The 25,948-nt window shown below is 38.7% G+C and overlaps 1 protein-coding gene across 2 annotated transcripts in view; it reads left to right on the top strand.

Moving 5' to 3' along the window:
- LOC137268379 (arf-GAP with coiled-coil, ANK repeat and PH domain-containing protein 2-like) overlaps positions 1-25,948 on the top strand; it is a 109,141-nt gene that overhangs the window by 67,035 nt on the left and 16,158 nt on the right. The window contains exons 11-16 of one of the 2 annotated variants that reach the window (XM_067802945.1): positions 4,993-5,037; positions 11,564-11,658; positions 23,277-23,429; positions 23,623-23,740; positions 24,848-24,951; positions 25,387-25,512. In XM_067802945.1, coding sequence (XP_067659046.1) covers positions 4,993-5,037; positions 11,564-11,658; positions 23,277-23,429; positions 23,623-23,740; positions 24,848-24,951; positions 25,387-25,512 — 641 coding nt within the window. The remainder of the gene's footprint in view (positions 1-4,992; positions 5,038-11,563; positions 11,659-23,276; positions 23,430-23,622; positions 23,741-24,847; positions 24,952-25,386; positions 25,513-25,948) is intronic. The other variant, XM_067802944.1, reaches the window with a different exon arrangement.

Genomic DNA, 25,948 nt, shown 5'->3' with positions numbered 1-25,948 from the left:
TTGTTCTGATCTCAATGTGGTCAAGTTATGATGTTTGATGTATTTACCTCTCTACTTAAATCTAAACCATGACCTGCATCTATGTATTTTGTCAAACACAACTGGCGCAATTACTTTATGCAATGTGTTTCTGGGGCTAATATCAGTGATTTGATGGCTTTTCACAAGGACGATAAAGAGAAATTAAAGTCCATACGTAATGTTCTCTATAATGATGGAATGTAGTTGTAGTAGATCTCTTACGATTATGGAAAGGATTTGATTGCTGTTTTTAATTCACTAAGGAGAAACAAGTAACATATAAGACCAATTCGGGAGACATAACCGTCCGACTGGTTTGTTATTCATGTGATTGTGGTAGAACAGGTTCCTTAGCAGCCTGGGTTTGACATTAAAAAGTGTCAGGTCTGCTTCCAGTTATTTACAGGCTACCATCATGCAGAATTATTGCTGAGTTTGTCATTTAATAGCAAACTAAATCCTAGTGGGGTAGCCTAGTGGTTAAAGTGTTCACTTATCATGCCCAAGACCTGGGTTTGATTCCCCACATGGATACAAAGTGTGAAGCCCAATATTGATGTCCTCAGCCATGATATGCTTGGAATATTGCTAAAAGCAGCTATAAAACTAAACTTATTCACATACAAATAGCGAGAAAAAGCTATTGATAGGTCTGATGACAATCACTGGCAGTCCTTGCAGTCTTGGTACGAACCTCATGAGAATATAATTAGCTTTAAACATGATTGAACGTGATGAATAGATGTTATTGCCTGTTTCAGCAGCCGTCTGCTTGGAGACAGTTTCCAGCATTGTGCTAAAGAGATTAACAATGTTTTTTTGCTTTCAACCTTGAAATGTTTGTTGTGATTCAACCAGAACATGTTTTCCTTTGGTTTGGAGCCTCGGCCATGTAATGAGCAGGTTCACATGAGTTCACGATTCTTCATCATCCGACCTTGACAGGTTCGCTCCTACTGAATGAGGGAATGAAGGCTGAATGTATTTGACACATGGCTTGTAGGAACCTGATAGGATCAAATTATGTTTGAAGACATCAGAAGTAACAATGTTGAAATATATGGAAAAGTTTCACTTGAGAAATACCAAATTGTTGCTTGTTGCCTTTAAATAAACACCTATGCATTGTTAAGTCCAACCTTAAATGTTCATGAGTCTTTGGCTAATACAGTTGTATGGAACCGTTTGGCACTGATTTTGCAATTGATCAGTCATGGTGTCAAAGAAGTTTGGCTGCACTTTTGAGGACTTGACACGAGTCAGATAGCATTTGTCTCCCTGATTGAGGGTTTAGTATTTTATCTATGATGGATGCAGATTAACATGGCTGCTTATATCACTGATTGCTTCATTGTGCTAAGATGGCTGATAGATATGTCTGATACTGCTCGTGTACATGAGGAGACAATACAATCACACACCGGTGGTGCTCAGACGGAAATATCCTGAATGAAAATGAGGTTGTGAAAAGGAGCAAATACCTCTTTGATCTACCAGAACAATTACTTGTTTTGTGGATATCCTAAGTCAGTACTGTAAGAGAAAACAGAAAATCTATTGTAAAGGTTGATTTCAGAAATTTTCAAATGTTTGAAATAGCATTTTAATCAAGCCACATTTTAAATGCTTTTTTTACAAGATTGTAAAGACATGAAGCACTAATCTTTAAAACATAGCATCATCTGGAAATGTTTTTTCAAGATTGTATTGGTTCTTTGATTGATAAACAAAGACTTCTCCTGAGACCTTTCTTTGAAATTTAAGTTCAAATCTGTGGTAGACAAACTGTACAAAAATACATGATGTGTGGGTCACGGGGCAAGTCAGCCAGGTTGGTTAGTTGGTTTGTTGTTTCACACTGCTGTCAGCAATATTCCAGCTATATGATGACGGTCTGTAAATAATCTAGTAAGGACCAGACAATCCAGTGATTATCATCATGAGCATCAGTCTATGCATTTGACATATATGATTACATATGTCAAAGAAGTCAGCAAGCCTGTCCATGTCATCCAGGTATGACTGCAGAACTGAATCTGTACCCACTAGCCAGTGCTGACTGTAGTAGGCTACAGAAGTAATGGAAGGTCCGAGTCAGTGTCTCAGTTGATGGTTTATCAACATGTACAAAGACATGGATCATAGCTCACAGTATCAGTCATTGGATTCTCTGGTCCAGACTCATTTATTCTCAAGTGCTGTCATACAAATAGAATAATTATGTGCCATTAACAAGAAACTTCACAAATATGGTAGAAGACTCAGAAATATTGGTTAAATACATCCCTTATCTTGAAGGTGTCAATAGAATGATGATTGTCTCTAAGATCGTGCGGATGGCACTCTTAGATAGTTCATGGAGCAAGTTTTCAATGTCGTTCACTGATGCAGGGCAAGGATAGAATGCAAGGAGCTTGATACCAATCAATCAAGCTCCTGTCTAAGATTAATGTCTGATTTAATTCTCAGCTGCCAACACTGATAGCATAGAACTGAAGCCACTGAACCTTATTGCACTTGATAACAATGTCAATAAAGTTCCATCCAGTCACTTTGCAAGAATCTGCTGGTGCTCCATGGCTTGATGTTATGTTCTGAGGGCTTTGTTGTGAAGTGATTAATCGGCTTGTTGTTGGTTTAAAGATATACCAGTATGATGAAAGGCAAAAGAAATATTTTAATTACTTTTTTGAGACCTTTATGTATTACTACAGACTCTAAGAAAGATGTTAACACGAGATATCACTCAACCTAATTATGCTGGAAAGAGAAAGAGTGTAAATTACAAGATGTGAAGGGAAGAGTATATAATGATGTTGAACAAGAGTTATGTCCCTTAGACATTTCATGCCCTGTTTCATGGTCTTTCTGGTGGAAAGTGTTTTTTTGTTTATTTGTGTTTGACATGCTCTCTTCCATCTAATTATGACTGGGGTCTTCACAATACAAATGTGGACAGAGGGGTTTTTTTTCCAAGTGTCGACCAGCAAACCAGTTAACAATCTATCAATCTGTGCAATTACGATTTGATGATATGCACCAGTCAGGTCAGCAAGCCAGCCCACTTGATCCTTATATTTTGTTAAGCTCAATGTAATATAACTGTGATAAAGTTATCATGTTAAGTCTATCATAGTATAACTGTAATACTGTAATATGGCTGTGATAAAGTTATCATGTTAAGTCTATCATAGTATAACTGTAATACTGTAATATAACTGTGATAAAGTTATCATGTTAAGTCTATCATAGTATAACTGTAATACTGTAATATGGCTGTGATAAAGTTATCATGTTAAGTCTATCATAGTATAACTGTAATACTGTAATATAACTGTGATAAAGTTATCATGTTAAGTCTATCATAGTATAACTGTAATACTGTAATATAACTGTGATAAAGTTATCATGTTAAGTCTATCATAGTATAACTGTAATACTGTAATATAACTGTGATATGATCCTTGACTTAGTATGTCTGCTATATCAACCCTGATCTAGTCTAATAACTGTTATATGGCTAACTATAGTATTAAGACCTGTGAGTGTGATATAAGAGCAGTTATGCTGATTGTTGAGTCCAGTGTGATATAGCTAGTATTTCTTTCATATGAACCCAACTGTTAACTTGCTGTCATTTTACCGATTTGAACAAAAAGGCCATATGTGACATATCAGCTGGACTCAGTGGGTCAAGTGGATGCACATACTTCATATTGATGTTAGTGGACCAATCTGAACATGCCTCACATACAATTCAGAACGTCATGCATAGCTCTGAACCTATTTCCTTTGTTTCCTCAGAGACCCTGAGAATTTCAACTTTTAAGTGTTTTGTTTATGGACAACACAGCATGGATATTAACATTACAAACAAGCACACTGTGTGAGTCAGACACCAAGTGTTCCAGGACTCTTATGTTCAGATGTGTGATCTCACTCTTGATGAGGATATTCTGGGACACTGAGTGCCACAGTGGGGCCTGTGGTGACATGGGGTAGGGGGTGGGGGGGAAGGAGAGTGACAGTGGGGGCGCAGAATGTGAAATTCCTGGCATTTGTCTTCTTCTGATGCTGTGTGATATTGATGATTCATCCGTTCTTGTGTAGGATGGGTGGGAATATGGGGCTGATATGAGGCTGCGATAAGAAGTGGTGGTATATAGCTGTTATACCACACCCACAAGTAGTCACCACTCACAGACCTTGTGTAGACACAATGTACCATATACAGGTTATTTTGGGGGTTGAAAGGAATTGTTATATTTGAGATTTTGTAGGTATGTTAGCATGAATGATGAACGATGATGATGATGATGATGATGATGATGATGATGATGATGACTATGGTTTTCCCTTTTCCTTTCTTCAATCCTTTCTTTTATGTTCTTTTCTGATCATTTCTATCAACTGTTCAGCACCTTATACATGCACCACTCAGACATTATTGTGGAACACCTGTAGCATACACTTGTCATCCATCAACATTGCACATCGGTAACATACACCTGTTAAACATTATAGTGAAACACCTGTAACATACACCTGTCATTCATCATGACAGAGCACATGAAATGCATGACAATACCTGTAACATGACAGCACCTGTAATGTTCAGGTGTAACACATGACAGTACCTGTAACATGACAGCACCTGTAATGTGCAGTTGTAACACATGACAACACCTGTAATGTGCAGTTGTAACACATGACAGCACCTGTAATGTGCAGTTGTAACACATGACAGCACCTGTTACACATGACTGAGCACCTGTAACATGCACCTTTGGCACATGATAGGGACCTGTTAACCAAGGGTAGTAAAAAATAAATGTCTACAAGTTTCTTTATACCTATAATGTGGGATGTTGGGCAGTTATATTTGACATTAGAAGATGATTCAGGGCTTGTACTCTAACATGATGTGTATGGCCTTGTGAGACTGGGTAAGTTATTTATGTATTCAAACAGACAGAACCAAGAGACGAGAGAGTGAAATCAACCTTCTACGCAGACGTAAGTGGTGGAGAGCCATTAGCATTACATTTCACTTGTCTTCTAGCACTGATATCAGGTTTACATGCTAACACCCAGTCTTTCTTTAACATTTCATTTCTTCACCACTACTTGCCTGTTTTACTATAGATGAATAGTATTTATCATTTTCTACATTTTGTGCATAGTTGTGTTCATTTTCATCTCTACTAAATTGTTCAATAGTGCATCTTAGCACTGAGACCTTCTTCAAGATACAGGTCTTTAAAAACAGTTAGCACAGCCACAAGAATCTTGCATCAAGATCTTCAGACAAATTGTTTTGGACATGAAAAGGTTTGCTTTCTGATCCATTGCACCAGTTATGTTATCACTATGATCTTTGGATATCTTGGCCATTGAACATATTGAAGCACCACATTGCACCTAGCTGACTGGCAGTAATCTATTTGACATTATTCACTGCATCGAATGAATACTGACCATATGTACAGAAGAAATGTATAGGAATTTGTAGACAAGAATGAATTTCAGAGAAATCTGTCTAGTTGATGTAACATTAATCACTGTCTGCTATATCATCAAAGCGTTAAGGTCACTTCTGTAGCATTATCTCATAGGGATTCAAGGACAGTGGGATAGTGCAGTGGTTAATGCATTCATTTGTCAAACCAGATTTAAATTTTCTGCATGTATACAAAGTGTGAAGCCCAATTAGGGGCTTCCCAACCAGGTCTTTGGCATGGTAAGCGAATGCTTCTACCACTAGGCTACTCCGCTGTCCTTCTTAGAACAGATATAGAGCAGGATAGCATACATTGATGTTTCTTTGCTCATTCTGTTTGCGTAGGTATAGATAGAAATAATTTTGCCATTTTTTTTATTTTACTAATCCCATATAACCTGTGAGTACATTGTCTTGAACTGTTGTTTGCAGTCAGTATCTGCATTTGAGGACTGCCATGTTAACTAACAATGTTTGCCTGTTGGGTTTGAGAGAATATTTAGTAGCATGTGTTTGATTTGGTAGCCGTACATACCAAGGCCTGTTCCACAAAGCAATCAGCGAGCCAGTGAGTTTAGTTTTACACCATTTGTGGCAATATTGATGCCATATCACAGCGGGGAACACCAGACATGGACTACACACAATGTACTCATGCAGGGAATCAAACCTGTGTCTTCAGCGTGATGAGTCAGCTTTTTAATCACTAACCAAAATGAAAACGATTGAGGGCAGTTCTAACAGTCACATTGCTTTGTTGAATAGGGCCTTGGATGAAATGAGAGATAGATTTGCCTGTTTGTATGTATGTGAGCACCCGATTCAGTGGAACATGAGCAAGAATTCACTAATGTTGTTCTTTGAAACTAGGTTCGTACCACTAACCTTAGCTTTGTTTCTTTTAGTCAGAGCTGCAACAAATCTTGTACATCCATTTCTTCATTTGTCATTAACCAAATGGTTGTCTTCCTGTAAGGACATCATGACAGAATAGTTCCCCAGTACCCATCCTTGTCCTTTAAAGACATCATGACAGAATAGGTCCCCAGTACCCATGCTTGTCTTCCTGTAAGGACATCATGACAGAATAGGTCCCCAGTACCCATGCTTGTCTTCCTGTAAGGACATCATGACAGAATAGTTCCCCAGTACCCATCCTTGTCCTTTAAGGACATCATGACAGAATAGGTCCCCCAGTACCCATGCTTGTCTTCCTGTAAGGACATCATGACAGAATAGGCCCCCCAGTACCCATGCTTGTCTTCCCGAAGGGACACCATGACAGAATAGTTCCCCAGTGCTTGTCTTCCTGTAAAGACATCATGACAGAATAGGTCCCCCAGTACCCATGCTTGTCTTCCTGAAGGGACACCATGACAGAATAGTTCCCCAGTGCTTGTCTTCCTGTAAGGAAACCATGACAGAATAGGTCCCCAGTACCCATGCTTGTCTTCCTGTAAGGACACCATGACAGAATAGGTCCCCCAGTACCCATGCTTGTCTTCCTGTAAGGACATCATGACAGAATAGGTCCCCCAGTACCCATGCTTGTCTTCCTGTAAGGACATCATGACAGAATAGGTCCCCCAGTACCCATGCTTGTCTTCCTGTAAGGACATCATGACAGAATAGGTCCCCCAGTACCCATGCTTGTCTTCCTGAAGGGACACCATGACAGAATAGTTCCCCAGTGCTTGTCTTCCTGTAAAGACATCATGACAGAATAGGTCCCCCAGTACCCATGCTTGTCTTCCTGAAGGGACACCATGACAGAATAGTTCCCCAGTGCTTGTCTTCCTGTAAGGAAACCATGACAGAATAGTTCCCCAGTGCTTGTCTTCCTGTAGGGACATCATGGCATAACTGGTATCCAGCACTCCATTCTGATTAACATGATAATAAGGAAGCTACAATGTCTTTGCAAAGTCATCTGAACACACCCGAACTTTAATAGTCAGAGGCTAACATTGTGCAGGTTGAAGACTGCTTTCTACAGCAAAAAGGAACATTTGTCTTCTAAAATGTCATGTTTACAAATTCACAGTTTTCAAACCAGTTACAATGCTCCTGTTGTTACTTTTTTAACTATGTCTACCTGTTTGTTTGTGAACATGAGGAGATGTTCAACCTGATGACAAATAGGATATTTAATGTCCCAGAACTCTGGTATTACACAATAGAGATGTCACCTCTCAGTACAAGTGTTGTATCATGCATCTAACTAGCAGTACATGAATATAGATCAGATATTAACTTATGTCAAGATGACCTCAGTCTGAGGTCACGTTGACCTGTGCTCATTATAACCTACACAACCTTGTTGATAAACCATAGTCTATAATATGTGTATGCAGTATCTAAACATGGGAGTTTGGGGATAGCTTGGCAGTAATTATCATGTCGTTAGGATAATTACATCCTTTAGTTTTTCTACAGTTTTGAAAATGGAATAAAATTTTGATAACGAAGGAAGTTTACATCAAGTGCAAAAGTGTTGCTCATGTGATATGCAGTTTCCTTGAAGATTTATAACCCGGGTTTGACTCTCCACATGGGTACAATTTGTGCAGCCTATTTCTGGTGTCCCAGGACGTAATATTGTTAAAAGCAGCGTAAAACCATACTCCCTCAAAATTGATAAAGCCACATACTTGACTGATACATTTATCAGACCATTTAGAATGGGAATGAATGTCCATGTCAATTTTTTTTTTTTTTTCAAAATATTTGAGTCCATAAGATCATACCTTAATATCGACCTCAGTAACAGAACTTATTTATATGACAATTTCCTCTTCAACTCAGGTATAATCTTGCTTGTTTCTTTTAAAGATGTCTGTATTTTCCAGTAGTATTCAAGCCAAGCACTACCCTGCGTGTCTGGCCTGCGTGTAACAGGGACTCAAAATCAAATATTAATTACCAAAAGAAAAAGAAATTTGGAAATTAAATTATGATACTGCAAAGCGATATCCCAGTTGGTGAAAGTCTCACAGCTGTTTTGAAGGTCACATGAGGGGTTCCATGAATTACTAGCTGGAGCATGTATAGGTATTTGAGTAATTCAGGTGTCTGCTTTCCATACTGATTTTGCTGAATATTTTTACCATCTTCATCAGGAAATTGTTATATTTTTTTTAAAGAATCTAACACGCATTATATCAAAAGCAGAACACATACTCCATGAAGGGTATGACATTTTCGGTTGACGAAGCCTTGATGCTCACCGGCTTCATGATGTGGTCACTAGTATAGAGAAAACACATCATTAGCCTTTAATAAGACACTTCTTCTTGAAAAGACCTCATATAAAATGAGGCCTTAAGATAGTCATGAACATATAGGTCAGTTATAATCATAAAATTTCTTTCAGCAGATTTCTTTCTATTTTTCAGTTAATATAAGTTATCACATCGTGTCAAGGGAAATACAGTGTTTTATCAGTCCCGAGTAAGGTTGTACGACTACAACCTTACGAGGGACTGATAAAACCCTGTATTTCCCTCGACACGATGTGATAACGCATTTATCTAGCTGAATGTTTTCACTAAATCAAAACAAAACAACACAACACGTTAGAACGTTTTGCTTCAATTTTTTCTTCTGATGTTGTGGCAAAAGGTTTTATTGTTGCCACGTTGACACCAGCTGCTGATCAATGCACTGCATGTTACTAAAGGCTTGTCGATGCATACTTTTCTCGCTGCGCGTCGTCACTGAGGCGTAGCGGGGTGATATGACTTTCGTAGCGGGATTGCACAACTTTTTACTCCCGCTTGCGGAATTTGTTGGATGTACATGGTATTTTATAAGTGTCACGTGGACCAATCAGAACTCGACATTCTTACATGAGGCTAGATAAAGTACATTAAACATTTCCAAGATGTTAACAAGGGGATTTCAAGATATATTACCGTCTGAGAAACAAGTGCTAACAGAATTAGGTGAGTGAGTGTAGTTTTACGCCACACTCAGCAATATTCCCGCTATATCCCAGAGCAGAATTTGGATTTGCCCATTCATATATTTATAAAAGAAAATTCATTGGGTTTTTTTTTACCTTGTAAAGGAAGTATGATAATTTTTAGCTTGTTGTTTTTTGTATATCAATAATGTCTATTGGAATCATTTGAATTGTTGAGACACCCTCAATATGGCATACAGTGAAAACTGTCAAAACCGGCATCTGTCCTATCTGGCAAGTTGTCAACACCAGCACAAAATCTCAGTCCCCACCATGGCTTGTACATTTATCATCACCTCTGCTATTCAGCTGTCTAAACTGGATTATGAGTGCTGGTTTAGACAGCTTCCTCTTAATTTTGGCTTTGAATGTAAAATTATCTCTTCGGTGCCTTCTGTCTACCTTCCTTGAGGTGTTGACAAATCCCTACTGTGATCTATAGTTTGTGAACAAATTAATCTATTTATGCATAATTTGTTCATTTAAATCATTACCTTTTTCAAGATGCAAATGAAACTCCTGACACTCTGTAACGATTTGTAACAGAAACTACTTTTGTTCCCAACTGCCATGGCTCTGTTCCGATATTAAGCCTAACAATGTTTGAAGTTGTCTAAGGGTATTTATGAATGCCAGACCTGAACAAGGTGGATATGTTGTAAGTTCATTGCACCTGGCTAATTAGCCCAAGTTCTTACCCTGGCAGTCTCACTGAAGCCTTGTGCAAGGAATAAACACGTCCGTCTTGAGGAATTCCCTCAATAGGTTTTGAAACCAAACCTTGAAATGAGGGTAACGCAAAACGTAGTTCAGCTGAAAGAATGGAGAACCTTTGAATCTAGACTTGCAGAAGTCTCTCAGGTAAAAAATTATTTTAAAAAATCATAAACCTCCTTGTAACAGACTGGTGTTGTACTGTCTGCTTATCTAGACTTACTTTTAAAAGAATAGGATTGCTATAGATCCATGGAAATGTACTAAAGGCTGTGTGGAATCATGTGGCCTAGTGGAATAAAACAGATGGTATAAATTGTCTTTATTGCTGACTTACAGAGTTGATGAAATCTTTACTACTCTATACATTTCTCTCTCTTAAAATTCAAGAAACAATGAAATAAGTTAAAAATTCATGATGTTTAGTTAAATAATGTGGGGAGTTGTGCATGTTGCCTGTCCAGCTGCAAGGATGGGTGGGCTTTAGTTCCACATGGGCACAGTGGGTGGAGCCCATTTCTGGTATCCCCTGCGGTGATATAGCTGGAATATTGCTGAAAGCAGAGTAAAACTCACTCACTCACTCACTCACTCACTCACTCACTCACTCACTCACTCACTCACTCACTCACTCACTAGGTGGCCCACTTGTCTAGGGTTCGCTGTTGAATGTCATGGAATGTTATCTGTATCTCATGAACCTATACTTCTTCTTGGGGAGACTTGGGTAGCGTAGTGCTTAAAGAGTTCACTTGTCATGCCAGAGTCCTGGGTTCAATTCCCCATATGTGTACTATGTTTGAAGCCCATTTCTGGTGATATTGTTTGAATATTGCGGTGTAAGCCACACTCACTTATGCACATATCTATTCTCCACCTCAATTACATCATTGACATGAATTACATATTTTTGTTCCAATGACAAGTAATTCAAATTTTAAATTTTCAACAGTTTTCCTATGTACTGAAACTGATAATAGCTAAAATACTCCCAGATCAAACTGACATGCTGTAATTGAAATATGCTTCTCAAGGAGGTGTTGAATTCAACTCAACCACCTCGGTCTACCTGGATCTGTAGGTTGTGGTTTCATAGACTCTGTCTGTCAACTTCCAATCAGTGGTCACTCATGAATCACTGTCCACACCAAGCTGACAAACTGTGACATACACAATACACCCTTTAAGCAGTGTTAAGTCCAACTCACTCACTCACTTATAATTACTCACTTACTCACCTGAAGTGCGTTTAGAATTGTCAGTTCAGCGTGGGACCGGATAATACACTGGTGTTCAGGTCTTTCCTTCCTTCTTTGAGAAGTAAGGTCTTCAGTCATGCTGTAAATCTGTGGATTTCTTTGCAGGAAATCCCTGAGAACAGTGCCCAACAAGAAGAATCGGACAAGATGGAGGGCTACCTCTTCAAAAGAACGACAAATGCTTTTCGGACGTGGGTCAGGTGAGTGGACAACTTAATGAAGCTGAATCTAATTAAGTCAGCCTTACTTTGAGGTCAATGCTGTGTACTAGAAGCTTTAATCCTTTGGGATGAGTCTTGTCCCAGCTTTAACGTCCTGTCAAGAATATTTGATTTAATTTCACAAGGAACCAAGCTCAGTTCATGTAGACTACAGTAGGAATATCATTGTATGATATTAATGTACTGGTGTATATATAATGATGTATCAATACAGTCACAGTGTGTCTTAATTCATTCACTGTATCTGTTCAGATTTGTGAGAAGCGACACTGAATTATTAACTCACTACCATGGACTTGTTCATATCTTATACGTCATTTTACTTGAAATGGACATTGCAGAATCCAAAAATGTAATTTGTAATTTAATCAATGGAATAGCATTAAATATACTGACATGTCTAAATGAGGTTTTTTGATTCAAATACAGATTAACAAATGTTTGTTTAATAACATTAGTGAGTCAGTATTTTGTATTGCTGATACTTTTTGAACTGTTTTGTCAGTACCGATTTCCGATCCTTTTCAGCCCTATTTGATTTTCACTTCTACGAGTGATAGAACATAAATGCACAGTCAGAGAAAGTTGAAACCATCAAAGAATGCACACATGTAGAAAATGGAGTCTCTGTTTAAATGATTGCCTCATCAAGAGGTAGCCATGAGGCAATGAATCACTGATTCCAGATGTAGAAATAGTTCATAGTGACAGCCAGATTGACGTCACAGAGTGTTCTGATTTTGTGGCAGGGTTGACTCTAGTCACGGCAGTGCTCCTTTAATATGAAAATAAGTCGAGTGGTTGCTTTACCAAAATGGTAACTGAATATACTCAGCCGAAGTGTGGATAGGTGGCTGTTTTTAAGAAATTGAGTCATCCAGTCTTCATGACTAAACAAGTATGTGGAGTCAGCATAAGTGACATGTACACACTGGTGAATAACAGTGTGTGTGGGTGACTTAAAATGACCTCTTAGCTTTTCTAAAGTCTTATTTAGACTGACCCGTGAAAGTCCAGGGGTAGAATAGGCCTTCAACAACCCATGTTTGCCATAAAAGGTGACTATGCTTGTCGTAAGAGGCGACTAATGGGATCGGGTGGTCAGACTAGCTGACTTGGTTGACACATGTCATCGGTTCCCAGTTGCGCAGATCGATGTTAATGTTGTTGATCACTGGATTATCTGGTCCAGACTCGATTATTTACAGACTGTCGCCATATAGCTGGAATATTGCTAAGCGCGACGTAAAACTAACTCACTCACTCACTCTCACTCTCACTCTCACTCACTCACTCACTCACTCACTCACTCACTCACTCACTCACTCTTATCTAGACTTACCTCTTTTAAGGATAGAATTACTAAATTACTATTCATCCATGGACCTAGCATTCTGGACAGCCTTGGATCACTTCTAGTGGTCCACGTATCTAGACTTGCCTCTTTGAAGGATAAAATTACTATACATCCATGGACCTAGAATTCAGTACAGCCTTGGAGCAAGGCTAGTGGTCTTTCAGTTACACAGAGTTGTGATGAGACAGCAGTTCGCACAGAAAACATCAGTGGTGGAGTAGCCATGTTGAGTGTTTGATGATTGTACATGGCTGGCCAGGCACTCTGCCTCCAGCACTGAACACTGGGAAATAACTCTAACACATGTTTAGGAATGCAATACGAGGAAATTTAAAAACTTCATCTTATTTATGAAGTAGAAAATGGGTCATGCTTCAACAATATTTTAAGAAAGAAATTGTTGTGTTTTGCATAACATAAGGACCCATGTTGTTGCTTTGTGGTCTCAAGCGTTATGAACCCATCTTAAAAAATAGTTCTGTTTGATTACCTCCTTCATTAAAACAGCTGAAGTTTAACGTAGATTCTACATGCAGAGGTTACACAACTGCCAACTTTTTTATTTTTGGGGATGTGACACAAAATATTTGCTAAGATAATGATCTATGTCATACTGCTGAATGTGACATCAGACAAACAGTGATGATGTAGTCCCACATGTGAAATATTCCTGAATGTTGAGGCAAACAACATTAAAAAAATCATGATGTAATCAGAATTGGACTATTGACTGAATGTTTTGGCAAAATTTATTTACTGGAATTCAAGGCCAATTTTTTTGTAGCCATCACTAGATTTTGCAGACACCACAAGAAAAAAACAGGTTTTGAGTTGACTTAATTTGCCAAACATCAGTAATTTGTGAGTCAATGTTATTCGAAATAAAGAAATACGACCATGAAGTACGGAATGAGTTGCCATTGGCAACGGAGTGCATCACAGTGGACCTGGCTTGTACGCAGGGTACATTGAAAATAATGAAAGAGTGCCCAGCCAGTCAGAAAGCGACAATTATGTGTGTGGTAAGCTAATGGCATGTGTCAACCGAGGCTGCAAGCTCGACCACCCGATCCCAACAACAGGTGCCTCCTTAGTGGAAGGGGGCTGATGGGTGCCCTCATGGTCCAAGTGTTTGCTCGTCACACCAAAGATCCGGTTTTGATTCCCCTCAAGTACAATACGTGAAACCCATTTCTGGTGTCCCCCGCTGTGATATTGCTGTAATATTGCTAAAAGTGGCGTTAAACCATACTCAGGTTGCTGGTTTGATTCTTGGCCATGTCACACCAACACATTTTAAAGTTGGTACTTGTTTTTGCCCTGTCTTTCATTAGGCATATGAGGCGATAACTCACAGAGCTACAGGCATTGTGGAAACCCTGTTGTCACAGTTATATTGAAGACATCAAGTATATCATGATCTACTATTGAATAGAGGAATTCCTTATATGATCATTACTTCTAGAACGTGCAAAAATATCGTCAGTATTCCTTTCATCATTTCCTTTTCTCAAGCGTTTCAAGTTTCAAGTATAAACAAACAGAAAAAATATCCACTATAGTCACTTCAACACAACTTCCTGAAAGAAAAACTAGATTTTCACATTAAGCCTTAATTTCAAACTTAATGGATAGCACTTGCCAAACCTGTTGGCAGAAACCAGTTGAGCTAATGTAAAATGTTCCGGCTATTAATGCTGGAACATCCAGACATAATAACACTGGTTCTGGAACAGCGTTCAATGAAGGTTCTGGACCTGGGCTAGAAATGTTATATAAACAATTCGGGATAAACACCAAACTCACATAGTCTCTTTAGCTGCTTCCTGTTATGGTAAGGCACATAACAAGCTGATATTGTAGTGTTGGTGTTCCTAATGGAGATCGTGGAATGTCTTGGGCTGGCCTGGCCTGTAGTCTGTAGCCGGTAGGATTGGAAGCAGTGTGTCATTGACTGATAGTGTGTTACCAGTGTATCATACTGCAAAATGTTACCAACCCAAAAAGGATTTAACCAGACAAAAGCTGTTGAATATACACAGAGGAATGGAAGAGCTAAAATATTTACCAGACCATCGGGCTAGCTTATTGTCAATTTACATAGGCTGACAGAAAGCTAGCCGGTCAGGGTCAGTCAGACCGGCCATATTTCATACACTGGTGTTACAGTTTTTTATCAAGTGTTAATGCTGGTTACATCACATGCATGTCAACTCTTGCTCATATTACCTCAGCGTCACACTGTCACCCCCCAGCTGAAACGGCACCATGGTTGACCATGGTCAACCACGGCTTACCACAGTAAACCATGGTATTACCATGGTTTACCGTGCTAAACCGTGGTCACCAACATTTCTAGACCATGGTAGACCATGGTCTAACATGGTCATTTTCCATTTTACCATGGTAGACTATGGTCATCACAACTCATGATCACCAGAAACCATGGTAGACCATGGTCATTGACCTTTTGCCATGGCAGACCATGGTCATCCTAGACAAAACCATGGTAAAACATGGTGTTTTCGTTCAAAGCAGTGGTTGACCATGGTCATTTCATGAAAGTCCATGGTAGACCATGGTCATCACAGAAAAATTTTACATTTTAAACTGTGATAAATAAAAAATTTAAAAGGGGAAACCTGATGGTTTCATGACTCTGTGTTTCATTTATGAATAACAAATCTTGTAGGTCCTTGTTCTTACATTTGTGTGCATTAAACAACTAAATCTTAACACCTCAGTGAGTGTTAAAATGTAGTGTGATTTAATAAAAAAAAATAGAACACGATGTCATAAAAATAATCATAAGCGGAACTGTTCACTGATTTTACTAATATTTGCTGCAGAGATACACAAACTAAACAACTGACGTCTTATACTCTGGAAAAGCAAAACAAAAATACCCCTGTGTTCATCTGAAAATATAAGAGGCATGGTTTATTTCTCCCGATCCCTTTGTTAAAGTTGTCCATTAAACTGTGTAAATCTCGTCTCTAATACTAGTTTTTGTGTGTGGGTGCCTTTTTCTTCTTGTTTTAAAATAAACACAACAAACATTGTACGACAGAAAAGCTAAACAATGTCTCAGCAATATAGACAGTTCAAAGAAAAACTCACCATTTGTCAATAGCTACGCAACTAGTTGATACTGTAGAGGTTTTCTAATTGCCCTGAATATTGATATTTAATCCATAAAATACAGACCCTGACGCAAATATATCCAAGAATACCCATGTAAGTCTAGAAAATATGGATTGTAGATTCCCTTAACTTCAGGCTGCAAATGAAGAAAGTCCGTTAAAAACCGTTATGACTTAAAAAATTGTGTAGCACAAGGTGTCAAAGTTCGCGGTGCCTGTAAGGAAAGATTCCGTTTGTTCTCAGATTGTAGATTCCCTTAGCTTCTGCGAATGAAGAAAGTCTCAGCGCTCTATTTCATTATATTATTATAGTATTATACTATAGTATTTTCAATATCAACTTTTTAAAGTAAAATATGTTCATTTCAGAGACTAGTTGTTAGTCTATCCATAAAGTAAAACTTTGAAGTACGCTGTCAAATTCGTCTCATTTCATTGAATTTCTCCCGTGATTTTCTCGATCGCAAGTGAGCAGATACTTATAAGAACGTCTTTCGCATTGTTTATGGTGAAGCAAAAACATAAAACAGTAAAAACAACAAAACAATTCACTTGGTACTATAAACAGAAAGAAATGTTGAAAAGAATTTTGATATCGATGTTTTTTTACAGCTTTCCAAACACGTACGTCGATCTACCCGTTGAAAAAAAAATCAGTGCTCTCCACTTTTGAACACATTTCACTGTCACATTCTGTTCACCACGTGAAAATACGACCATTAAGAAATTAGGTCAATTTTGACTAATGAAATTAAATTTATGGGCGGGGATATGTACATAAACTGTCCTTCCACAGATCGATCAAATCGATCAAGGGACGTGTGCACACAGAACATCAAGTTTTCGCAATTCCCACCGTTGAAAATAATACGACATATATATTTATTCAAATTTCGATGTTTATGCCGAAATACTGTAATTCTAGCCATTATTACATCGTAAGATTAGAAATTATCCACTGTTGTGAAGTAACACGAACGCGCGGTACATGGCTCCGATTTTCGCGCCAAACACGGCCACGCCCTTCGTTCTTCCGTAATCTATTGCGACTTCATGAGCGCTAACCGTACAGCTTATTTATTACATATGCAGTTACGATTATATTCCTGGTCGTAGTAGATCTATGTGTATATATCTATGAAAACGTGTTGGCTTTAATTTTTTTCTTAAAAATACGTTTCCACTTCTAACTCGCACCATTCCGGGACAAGCCGAATGGGGACGATCTCTTCGCGGCACGATGCCATTGCTGCTAGTGCTATGTGTCACGTAGACCTGTGTGAGCGCGCAAAGCGAGCGAGAGGCGCCAAACACAACTTTTGCCAACAGACAACGATCTAAGCGAAGAATAACCTAACGTATTAGCGATTCACGGATTTGGAGGATAATCCAATGTTGGATATGTCAAGAAGGAATAGACTAGATTTATGCCGATGGATACGTCTCAGGTTGATTTCCAATGGAGATGAGCACGAGCGGTAAGTAAACAACAGCAATATTGAAATCGTTTTGAGTGCCCCGATATTTAAATTGTTTTGAGTACCTTAAGGTTCGCATACGAACATAGGTAAAGGGGTAAGCATCACTCTTTGATTAGAATGACGTAAGACAATGTAACAATAACATATATAGCAATGTATGAAGTGTTTATGTCGTACATTCTCAGTGAATATCTCTCAAACGGAAGGAATAATGTGTGATGAACGTTAATTTGAGGTTTTATGTAATATGTTCCGTTCATTTATGTTAAGACACGATCAGTATCTAACGGTACTTTAAAAACCGTTATGACTTAAAAAATTGTGTAGCACAAGGTGTCAAAGTTCACGGTGCCTGTAAGGTCAGCCTGAAAGATTCCGTTTGTTCTCAGATTACACACACAATAAAATACACTCAAATGATCATAAAAGGGAGGTAATTGCTATAGGCACGTTTATGGACATTCCATTTTCTTTCCATGGTATAAATTTGTATTCAGCTTTGTAATAACTGCTGTTTGTAAACCAATACTGAATGTGTCAGTACATTTTGCCATTCATTTAACGTGGAAATAGGTTCAAATACTTTGAGATACGTTTTTATCAATATTATGATAGTGCTGATTATTATAAGTATTATGAAATTTTATGCATCATTTCAGAATATTGTATTTGGTTATGAATGTAGACAAGTGATTTGGAAGCCAGTTTTGTGTTTTGACTTCTATTGCATGTTTTGCTACTGATATACACTCTTCACATTAAAAGAAAGTGATTCAAAGTCATTAATGTATAGAAATGTTTTTAAATAACATGATTTAGTATAATACTCAGGTGAAAAAATATCCGAAGTATGGGAAAATACTTAACATTTTTTCAGCAGTTATAAATATACAATTAAATAACACAATTTCAATATTTGCTTAAGAACCTTTGAAATGGGGAAACACTGTTATTGAATGTTGTTTGTGTGTTTTTCAGATTTCCACTGGACAGTTCTGAAGAAATGGTACTAATGTTGAAACACTGAAGATTAAGTTATATTCCAAAGCCATTTGCTCTTCAAACTGAAGACTTAGATTCGATTCCTCTCCTGGGTACAGTGTGTGTAGCCCCTTTCTGGTGTCTGTCGCCGTGCTATTGCTGGAGCATTGCTAAAAGTGGAGCAAAACTAAACTCAGTCAGTCACTCACTCACGCACTATCCCTGAAGCAATGTGGGTATCTTCTGTGATGTCCCCACAGCTCTTCGTGAAGGTTCTTCCAACATGTGTGTATAATCCTGTCTCCTCTGAGAGAAATTGTGATGCCCCCTGTACAACTTTCAGGTAGATGATTTGGGGCACTCCTGTAAATTCTGTGTTGGTCATGACTCTCATTGTGTCTACTTTTAAATCATATACTCTAATGGGATTTCTGAAATTGTATATTACTGCATGAAATGTTGTCCCGAAAGAGTTCATTTTCCTGGATACAGACTGAAGGACATCCCATTTCTGTTTTAAAATAATAAATAATAATGTCTTCTGAAAAAAGATGAACATGTCCACATACCATTTTTCCTCAGCAGTGTAACTGGATTTATAATTCTAGCTGCACAGGATATCCCACAATCCCTGTGAGCTTTCCAACAGCTATCGTCAAATTGTCTTTCATTTAAATCTGAGGCAATGTTCGTAATAAACTTTGTCTTCGTAATGTAAACATTTTGTTTTCAGTGCATGGGTCTTTTTTATGTTAATTCTTTAATATTTGATATTCTAATTGATTTCTATGCCATGGTGTTCGTGCTATATCTATTTTCTATGTAGGTTGTGGTGTGATATGGTTGGTTTTCAACATGGTCTCAATAGCCAAAGGTTATTCTGATGGTAAACTGTTGTGCAGTCTAACGAACATGCTGTACTTACTATGGTCTCATTTTTTTCAGTAGTAATAAATGGTACACCATGGTCTCCTTTTACCATGGCAAACCATGGTACACCATGGTCTCTTTCTGCAATGGTAGACCATGGTTTTACTTAACCATGGTAAACTGTGGTGCCATTTACTACCACCATGATGTTTCGTTACCATGGTAGACCATGGTTAACCATGGTCTATTTTTGCCATGGATGACCATGGTCCACCATGGTCTTATTTTATTCTGGTTTACCATGGTAGACCATGGTATGCCATGGTTTTTCTTTTACCATGGTTTACCATGGTACACCATAGTCACTTTTTACCATGGTAGACCACGGTTTTATTTTACCATGGTAAACTGTGGTGCCATTTACCGCCACCATGGTCTTGCTACCATGGTAGACCATGGCTTACCATGGTCTAATTCTGCCATGGTTGACCATGGTAGACCATGGTCTTATTTTACCATGGTAAACTGTGGTGCCATTTACCGGATGTGGTAAGCCGTGCTAGACCATGGAAACCATGGTCTGTGAACCATGGTCTACCATGGTATACCATGGTATACCATGGTTTTTGCATGCTTATTTCAGCTGGGTCATTACCTCTCTAAACTCATACATTATTGAATTTGTTGAATCATGTATAAGTAACCTAAAAACTCTTTTCCTGGGGGAGCCTTTGCCCTACACAACCCTTCCACCAGGACCGACCTGAGGAGATGCACCCCTTGGACTCATTTGAACTCGTAGGGGTTGACATCTGTGACATCGTTGGTCTGTTGGATTATCACAAACACAATTATGTCGTAGTTTATCTAAAAAATGTAGTCAATAATTTCATCATTGATCAGTTTATCAGTTTCTTCTATTATGATCAGTTACAAAAGTATGAAACACTTGAAATATGATATACAGGCAACTAACTCCTCTAAAGGAAGATAACCTGTGAGTGTGCAGTAGGCAACAGGTACAGCGACTTGTTTGTGGCTCCTCTAGATCTCTTATCATATATCTGTTTATTCCAGATCAGATCACGATAATATTAAACCAAGCTGACTCATCAGGAATAAATCCAAACTCTAAACCAACATCACTAGTTAAATAAACAGGAAATTACGATATATATTGGAATAAGATATTATCTCTCTCTCAAAATTGTACACAAAATGTTTGCTGTTTCATTTAGTTGAATAATTTTTAAGTATACAGCCCCAAAGAAATTAAAGACCTCCTTTTGAACTGACACTTTAACTGTACTTATGTAAAGAAATCAGGAGGTCCTTCAAATTATTTTGAGTAGAATATCTGAAGCCAAACAACCAATGCAAACATGGCTGCAAAAGGCACTTACGTCTGACATTTCAAACAAATGCCCAATTTCCTGATATATTTTCCGGTATGCCACAACATTGTGATTACTTTATGAATTTCTTTCAATTTAATAAAAATATAAATTGGATTGTATATAAGCATCTGCTGTATGTAAGTAAATTATCTGCCATCAGATTCACAGGAGGCATGAATGTTTGGTTGGGCATAGTGTACGATTTGTTGCACACAAACCTGGAGTCTCTGAAAAAAAGGATAATTTTGATGAAAGCAATTACATTTTGATCAAGAGCTCAAATGTCCCAAGGAACCTGTGAGGAATCTAGACTTTAGAATGGTAGTAGGGGTAGAGAGAAAAGAAAACGTAAGGTCAAGGCGGAATCGAAAACAATTTGGTTCAGGGACTTGAGGGACTTGATGTGTTGCATATAGAAAAGAAACAAGGGAACATATATATATGTATATATAGTCTTTATCAGTAGCTATAGAGGCACACCAACATGATCAGACCAGGCATTTGTGATCAGGAGAGGAGAACGTTTTAAGATTTCAGTTAACTTTTATGAAGTTTATGAAGAAACTAAACTAATGGATGCAATGAACAGTCCCTGTATGTTTTGGAAGTAATGTGTGTGACAAACTTTGGTTATTCCAGCCTAAGATGGGTGGTTCCTGTGAGTTTATAGTACATGTAGTATACTGGAATTTGTTTACAGTCTAGTAAATGTGATGCTGAGCTTGGACGGCCAGAGGAAGCTGGGTACAAGTGTTTGTGATGTTTCTTTCTATTTTGGGGGAAGGATATATATTTCATGCCAACTCAAACATATCAGATGGTATTGAATAATCAATGTTTATACAGCTGGAAAAGACATGAAAGATATTTGAATATATCATCAATATTAATTATTCGCTTCATCATGACTTGATTACTAGACCAAAGGCAGAAACTTATCCACAAAAAAACACCATTTTCAGCATCTATCTCCCTTAACATTGCCAACAGGTAGTTGTGATTCTCCTTCACCAGGTGTATGCTGGTATTGTCATCAATGCTTCCTCAGATTTCTTCGTCAGCAGGTGTGACGATTTCCCAACCTGAATTCTGAGATAAAATAGGTTCCCAGCCATGTGCTGTTAATACCTGAATGAATGGACCAATGATCAGCCTGCCTGGCGCCGCTGTATCTAGACAGAATGGATTGTTGTTTTGTCAGTTACTGGATTGTGTGGTCAAGACTTTTCTATTTATAAATTGCCATAAATACTGCTTAGTATGCTGTTAAACAACAAGCAAAACAAGTGAAGGCTACAATTTCCTTGTTTGGTTTTGCTCTACCTTCTCTTGTATTTTCTCACAGAACTGCTTTGGAAGTTTTCAAGAAATATGAGAAATTATTGACTTTCTGAAAACATTTTCACTGGGGTGACAGCTGAGAAGTTTGGTAATGGTGGCTTCTGTTTGATGGTGGTTTCAGTTCAATGATGTTTGTTTGAAGTGCATTGGAGTGTGGTGCTGTCATATGAGATCTTGCATGTTCCAGAGCTCAGTTGTGGGTATGAGTTGCACATTGTATCAACAAAGTCATTTCTTGGAGCATGGTGCTCTCAGAAATATGAAATATTTTGCCTCAGTGATGTAGTTTTTGGATGTAAGCATATGATAGGATGGTAGGGTCTATGGAGCCTTGGCGGCATAATTCAAAATCAAAGATGTACCACACAACAGGAATAACTCACTTTTATAACACCAAATATGGAACACACATTGAAATACTTTGCAAGGAACTTCTGGGGCAGATGCATTCTTCATTTTGTGCCTGAAACTGTGGTAAACTCGACTTGACATGCATTCTAGTCTTATCACACATTCTAGTCTTGTCACACATTCTAGACTGGGCTTTCTTGGATATATTTCTTTAAGAGTCTGTAAGACAGACTAATGTAGAGGACTGCCTATATATTGATTATATCATCCACACAAGCTGAGAGTGCTCATGCTTCCTTTATGTGATGTAGTATTGGTATATCTCTGTCAACTGGGGGCTTTCGAGCATGTACCCGGTACCCTTTAGTCATATTGCTGAGTGGATGAATATTGCTTGACTAAATGAGTGTTGGATGATCATGTGTGAATGTGTGAGCACTCACTGGCTAAATAAATCTAGGGTGGTAATGGGTTTTGGGTTTGCTGGTCATGTCAAACAGGAGATTTTCTGCCTTTGTGTAGATTGGGTCTTTTTTTTAGGTTGGTTTTATAGATTGTTAAATATATCAACCAAAACACAAACCAAGTGATATCACCCTTTTCAAGTCTGTTGCTACCACACTCCCTCACTAAGTCTGTGCTTTGGTCATCATGTGATGCTGTCCCAATGTTTCAGGAGGTGGTTCAGTATCGAGACACGTCAGCTTGTGTACCGGAAGCGTTCCAAGGACTCACAGACTGTCATGGAAGAGGACCTGAGACTGTGTTCCATCAAACCAATTGTTGACACTGACAGACGCTTCTGCTTTGAGGTCCTCTCACCCACAAGGTTTGTAGGTCACATAGCAACTATGGGGGAAAATCTGCTAATGTTGTATGACCCTGACAACCACCCTTTTTGCCAGCCCGGTTCCGTTTCTGCTTGTGGGGAGAATTTGAAGGCAACACAGGTCCCATCAAGCTCCTCAGCATCAAATGAAATAACAGTTTGACTCTTTAATTGATGTGTGCATTTGTTACAGGAGCCACGTGTTGCAGGCTGACTCTGATACCCAGTGCCTCCAGTGGATCAACTCTATACAGTGCAGTATTAACAAAGCTTACAGGGAGACGCTCAACGCTCAGGACTCAGTTGTGAGTGTTAGTATCAGCACCGGCACTTCTTTCTGTTGCGGTATACACAGGTGCTTTCCTCTGTCAGTGTTATCACAGGCACTTCCTTCTATTATGGTATACACAGGCACTTTCCTCTATAAGTATTATCACAGGCACTTCTCTCGGTAATAATATATTCAGGCATTTGCTTTTGTTGTAGCATGAACAACGCCTTTCTTCTGTAAGCTTTTGCACAGGTTCTTCCTTCTGATATGCACACAGGCACTTTTTTCTGACATAACAAGAACAACCTCTTCTGTTAATATTAGCACAGGCACTTCCTTTACCTATGATATGTACAGTTGCTGTGATCTATTGGTATTAGCACAGACATTTTCATCAAATATGATATGCACAGGTGCTTTGATCTATTGTATTAGCACAGGCATTGTCATCAAATATGATATGCACAGGTACTTTGGTCTGTTGGTATTAGCACAAGACGATAATATGCACAGGCACTTTCTAGTGGCTATGACATGTACATATACTTTTGTCAATCAGTATTAGCACAGGCACAGTTGGGAAGAACACCAACATCTCTCTGGGGTGCTCTAACCCATTACCAGGCAGAATAAACACAATCCCACTGTAAATGATAGCATTGTGTGTATACTGGGATGAGAGTGGGGACTGACTGTCATGTCTTTTTTCAATTTTTAGAGCTAAGCTTGTCCATGCCAATGCGCTCTCATAATTTTCTTGAATGGGACACTGCAGATGGTTAAAAAACTTTATCAGGTTTGCAGAGATAATGTCAGTAGATTTTGTTGGTTACAGCCCCCTCCCCAATGACCTCCCAACTCCCCAATGGTACCCATGAAGATTTGAGTTTAAACTGGTCTTCAGCAACCCATGCTTGTAAGAGGCTACTAATGGTATCGGGTAGGTCAGTGGCATGCTGGTCATCACTGGATTGTCTGGACACCGTTATTTACAGATAACCACCAGATAGTTCAAACATAAATGAGTGTTAAACAACAAACAAGCAAACACAGGTTACCATGGCTTTGTTTAGCCAGGCCCTTGACCTTGGATGGGTAGTGAGTTTTGTTTGACTCAGCACTATACTAGCTCATCTGTTTTCTCCAGGATGAAGAAGGTCTGGACAGTAATGCAGTCCTGAATGGTGCCAGCTCCAACGACGTCAGTGCCATGAGCTCTCCCCTGCAACCCAAACAGACCAAGGTCCAGGTGTAAGTAGCAGCACTGACTACCGCATGGGTTAGAATATATGTCCCCAGCAATTGTTTGTTGGTGGGTTACATCGCTGACTTTGTGTGTTGGCAATGTCTGACTCTGAGAGTGGGTTCGAATCCAAGATATGCCTCATGCCAACAGCAGAAGTAGAATCTGAGGTACTACACTGAGAAAGTATCATCTCAGACAGGACATGATGAATATTTTCAGTTTCATGTTTCTTAGGGAAACCAACCTGGATTTCGTGAACATCATACCCCACAGCTTTAGATATTGCTCATTATATTAACCATTGGTTTCATCGGAGTTGTAAGTGCTGGAGACAGGGTAGGGTCTATCATGTTACTTAAATTCTTGAGAATGATGTTGAGCTCTCTCATTCACTGAATCAAAATGGCGTTATACTGTGAAGCATGATGCACTTCTTGCAGACGGATGGAGCAACTGTTCTCGGTGCCAGGCAACGACCGATGCTGTGACTGTGGCTCCCCGGAACCTCGCTGGGCCAGCATCAACCTCGGCATCACGCTGTGTATAGAGTGTTCTGGTATTCACAGGTCAGGCCTCCTTGTATACATAACAAGTCTGTCCTGTAGCAGTAGTCCACAGGGAAATATCAGTTGTCTTACCTGAATGTTACTAGTGAGTGACTTAATATTTAATGTCACATTGGCAATATTTCAGCCATATTGTGATGATGAATGTTACTAGATGGACTAGGTTCAAAATTATTTCCAGACTATCATCATACAGCCTAAATATTGAATTTATGTTTATTTGGAACCTTGTAGTCTGCCTCACAGGTCTGAGAACATTAATTTCAAAATGTGTTCAACTTAAGTCCAGAATGATTTATCGTGTCAAGATTGCAATATAGACTGAACTTTATGGATGACTTTTTTCAGTACAGATACTTGTAGGAATTATTGTCTAGTAGGAATTCATAACACTCACGAGATAAAGAAATACATCTCAACTTCTAAAATGCCACCC

The sequence above is a fragment of the Haliotis asinina genome, chromosome 16, assembly GCF_037392515.1.
Source record: "Haliotis asinina isolate JCU_RB_2024 chromosome 16, JCU_Hal_asi_v2, whole genome shotgun sequence".
Taxonomy (NCBI): domain Eukaryota; kingdom Metazoa; phylum Mollusca; class Gastropoda; order Lepetellida; family Haliotidae; genus Haliotis; species Haliotis asinina.
This window is presented reverse-complemented; position numbering and strand designations above follow the sequence as displayed.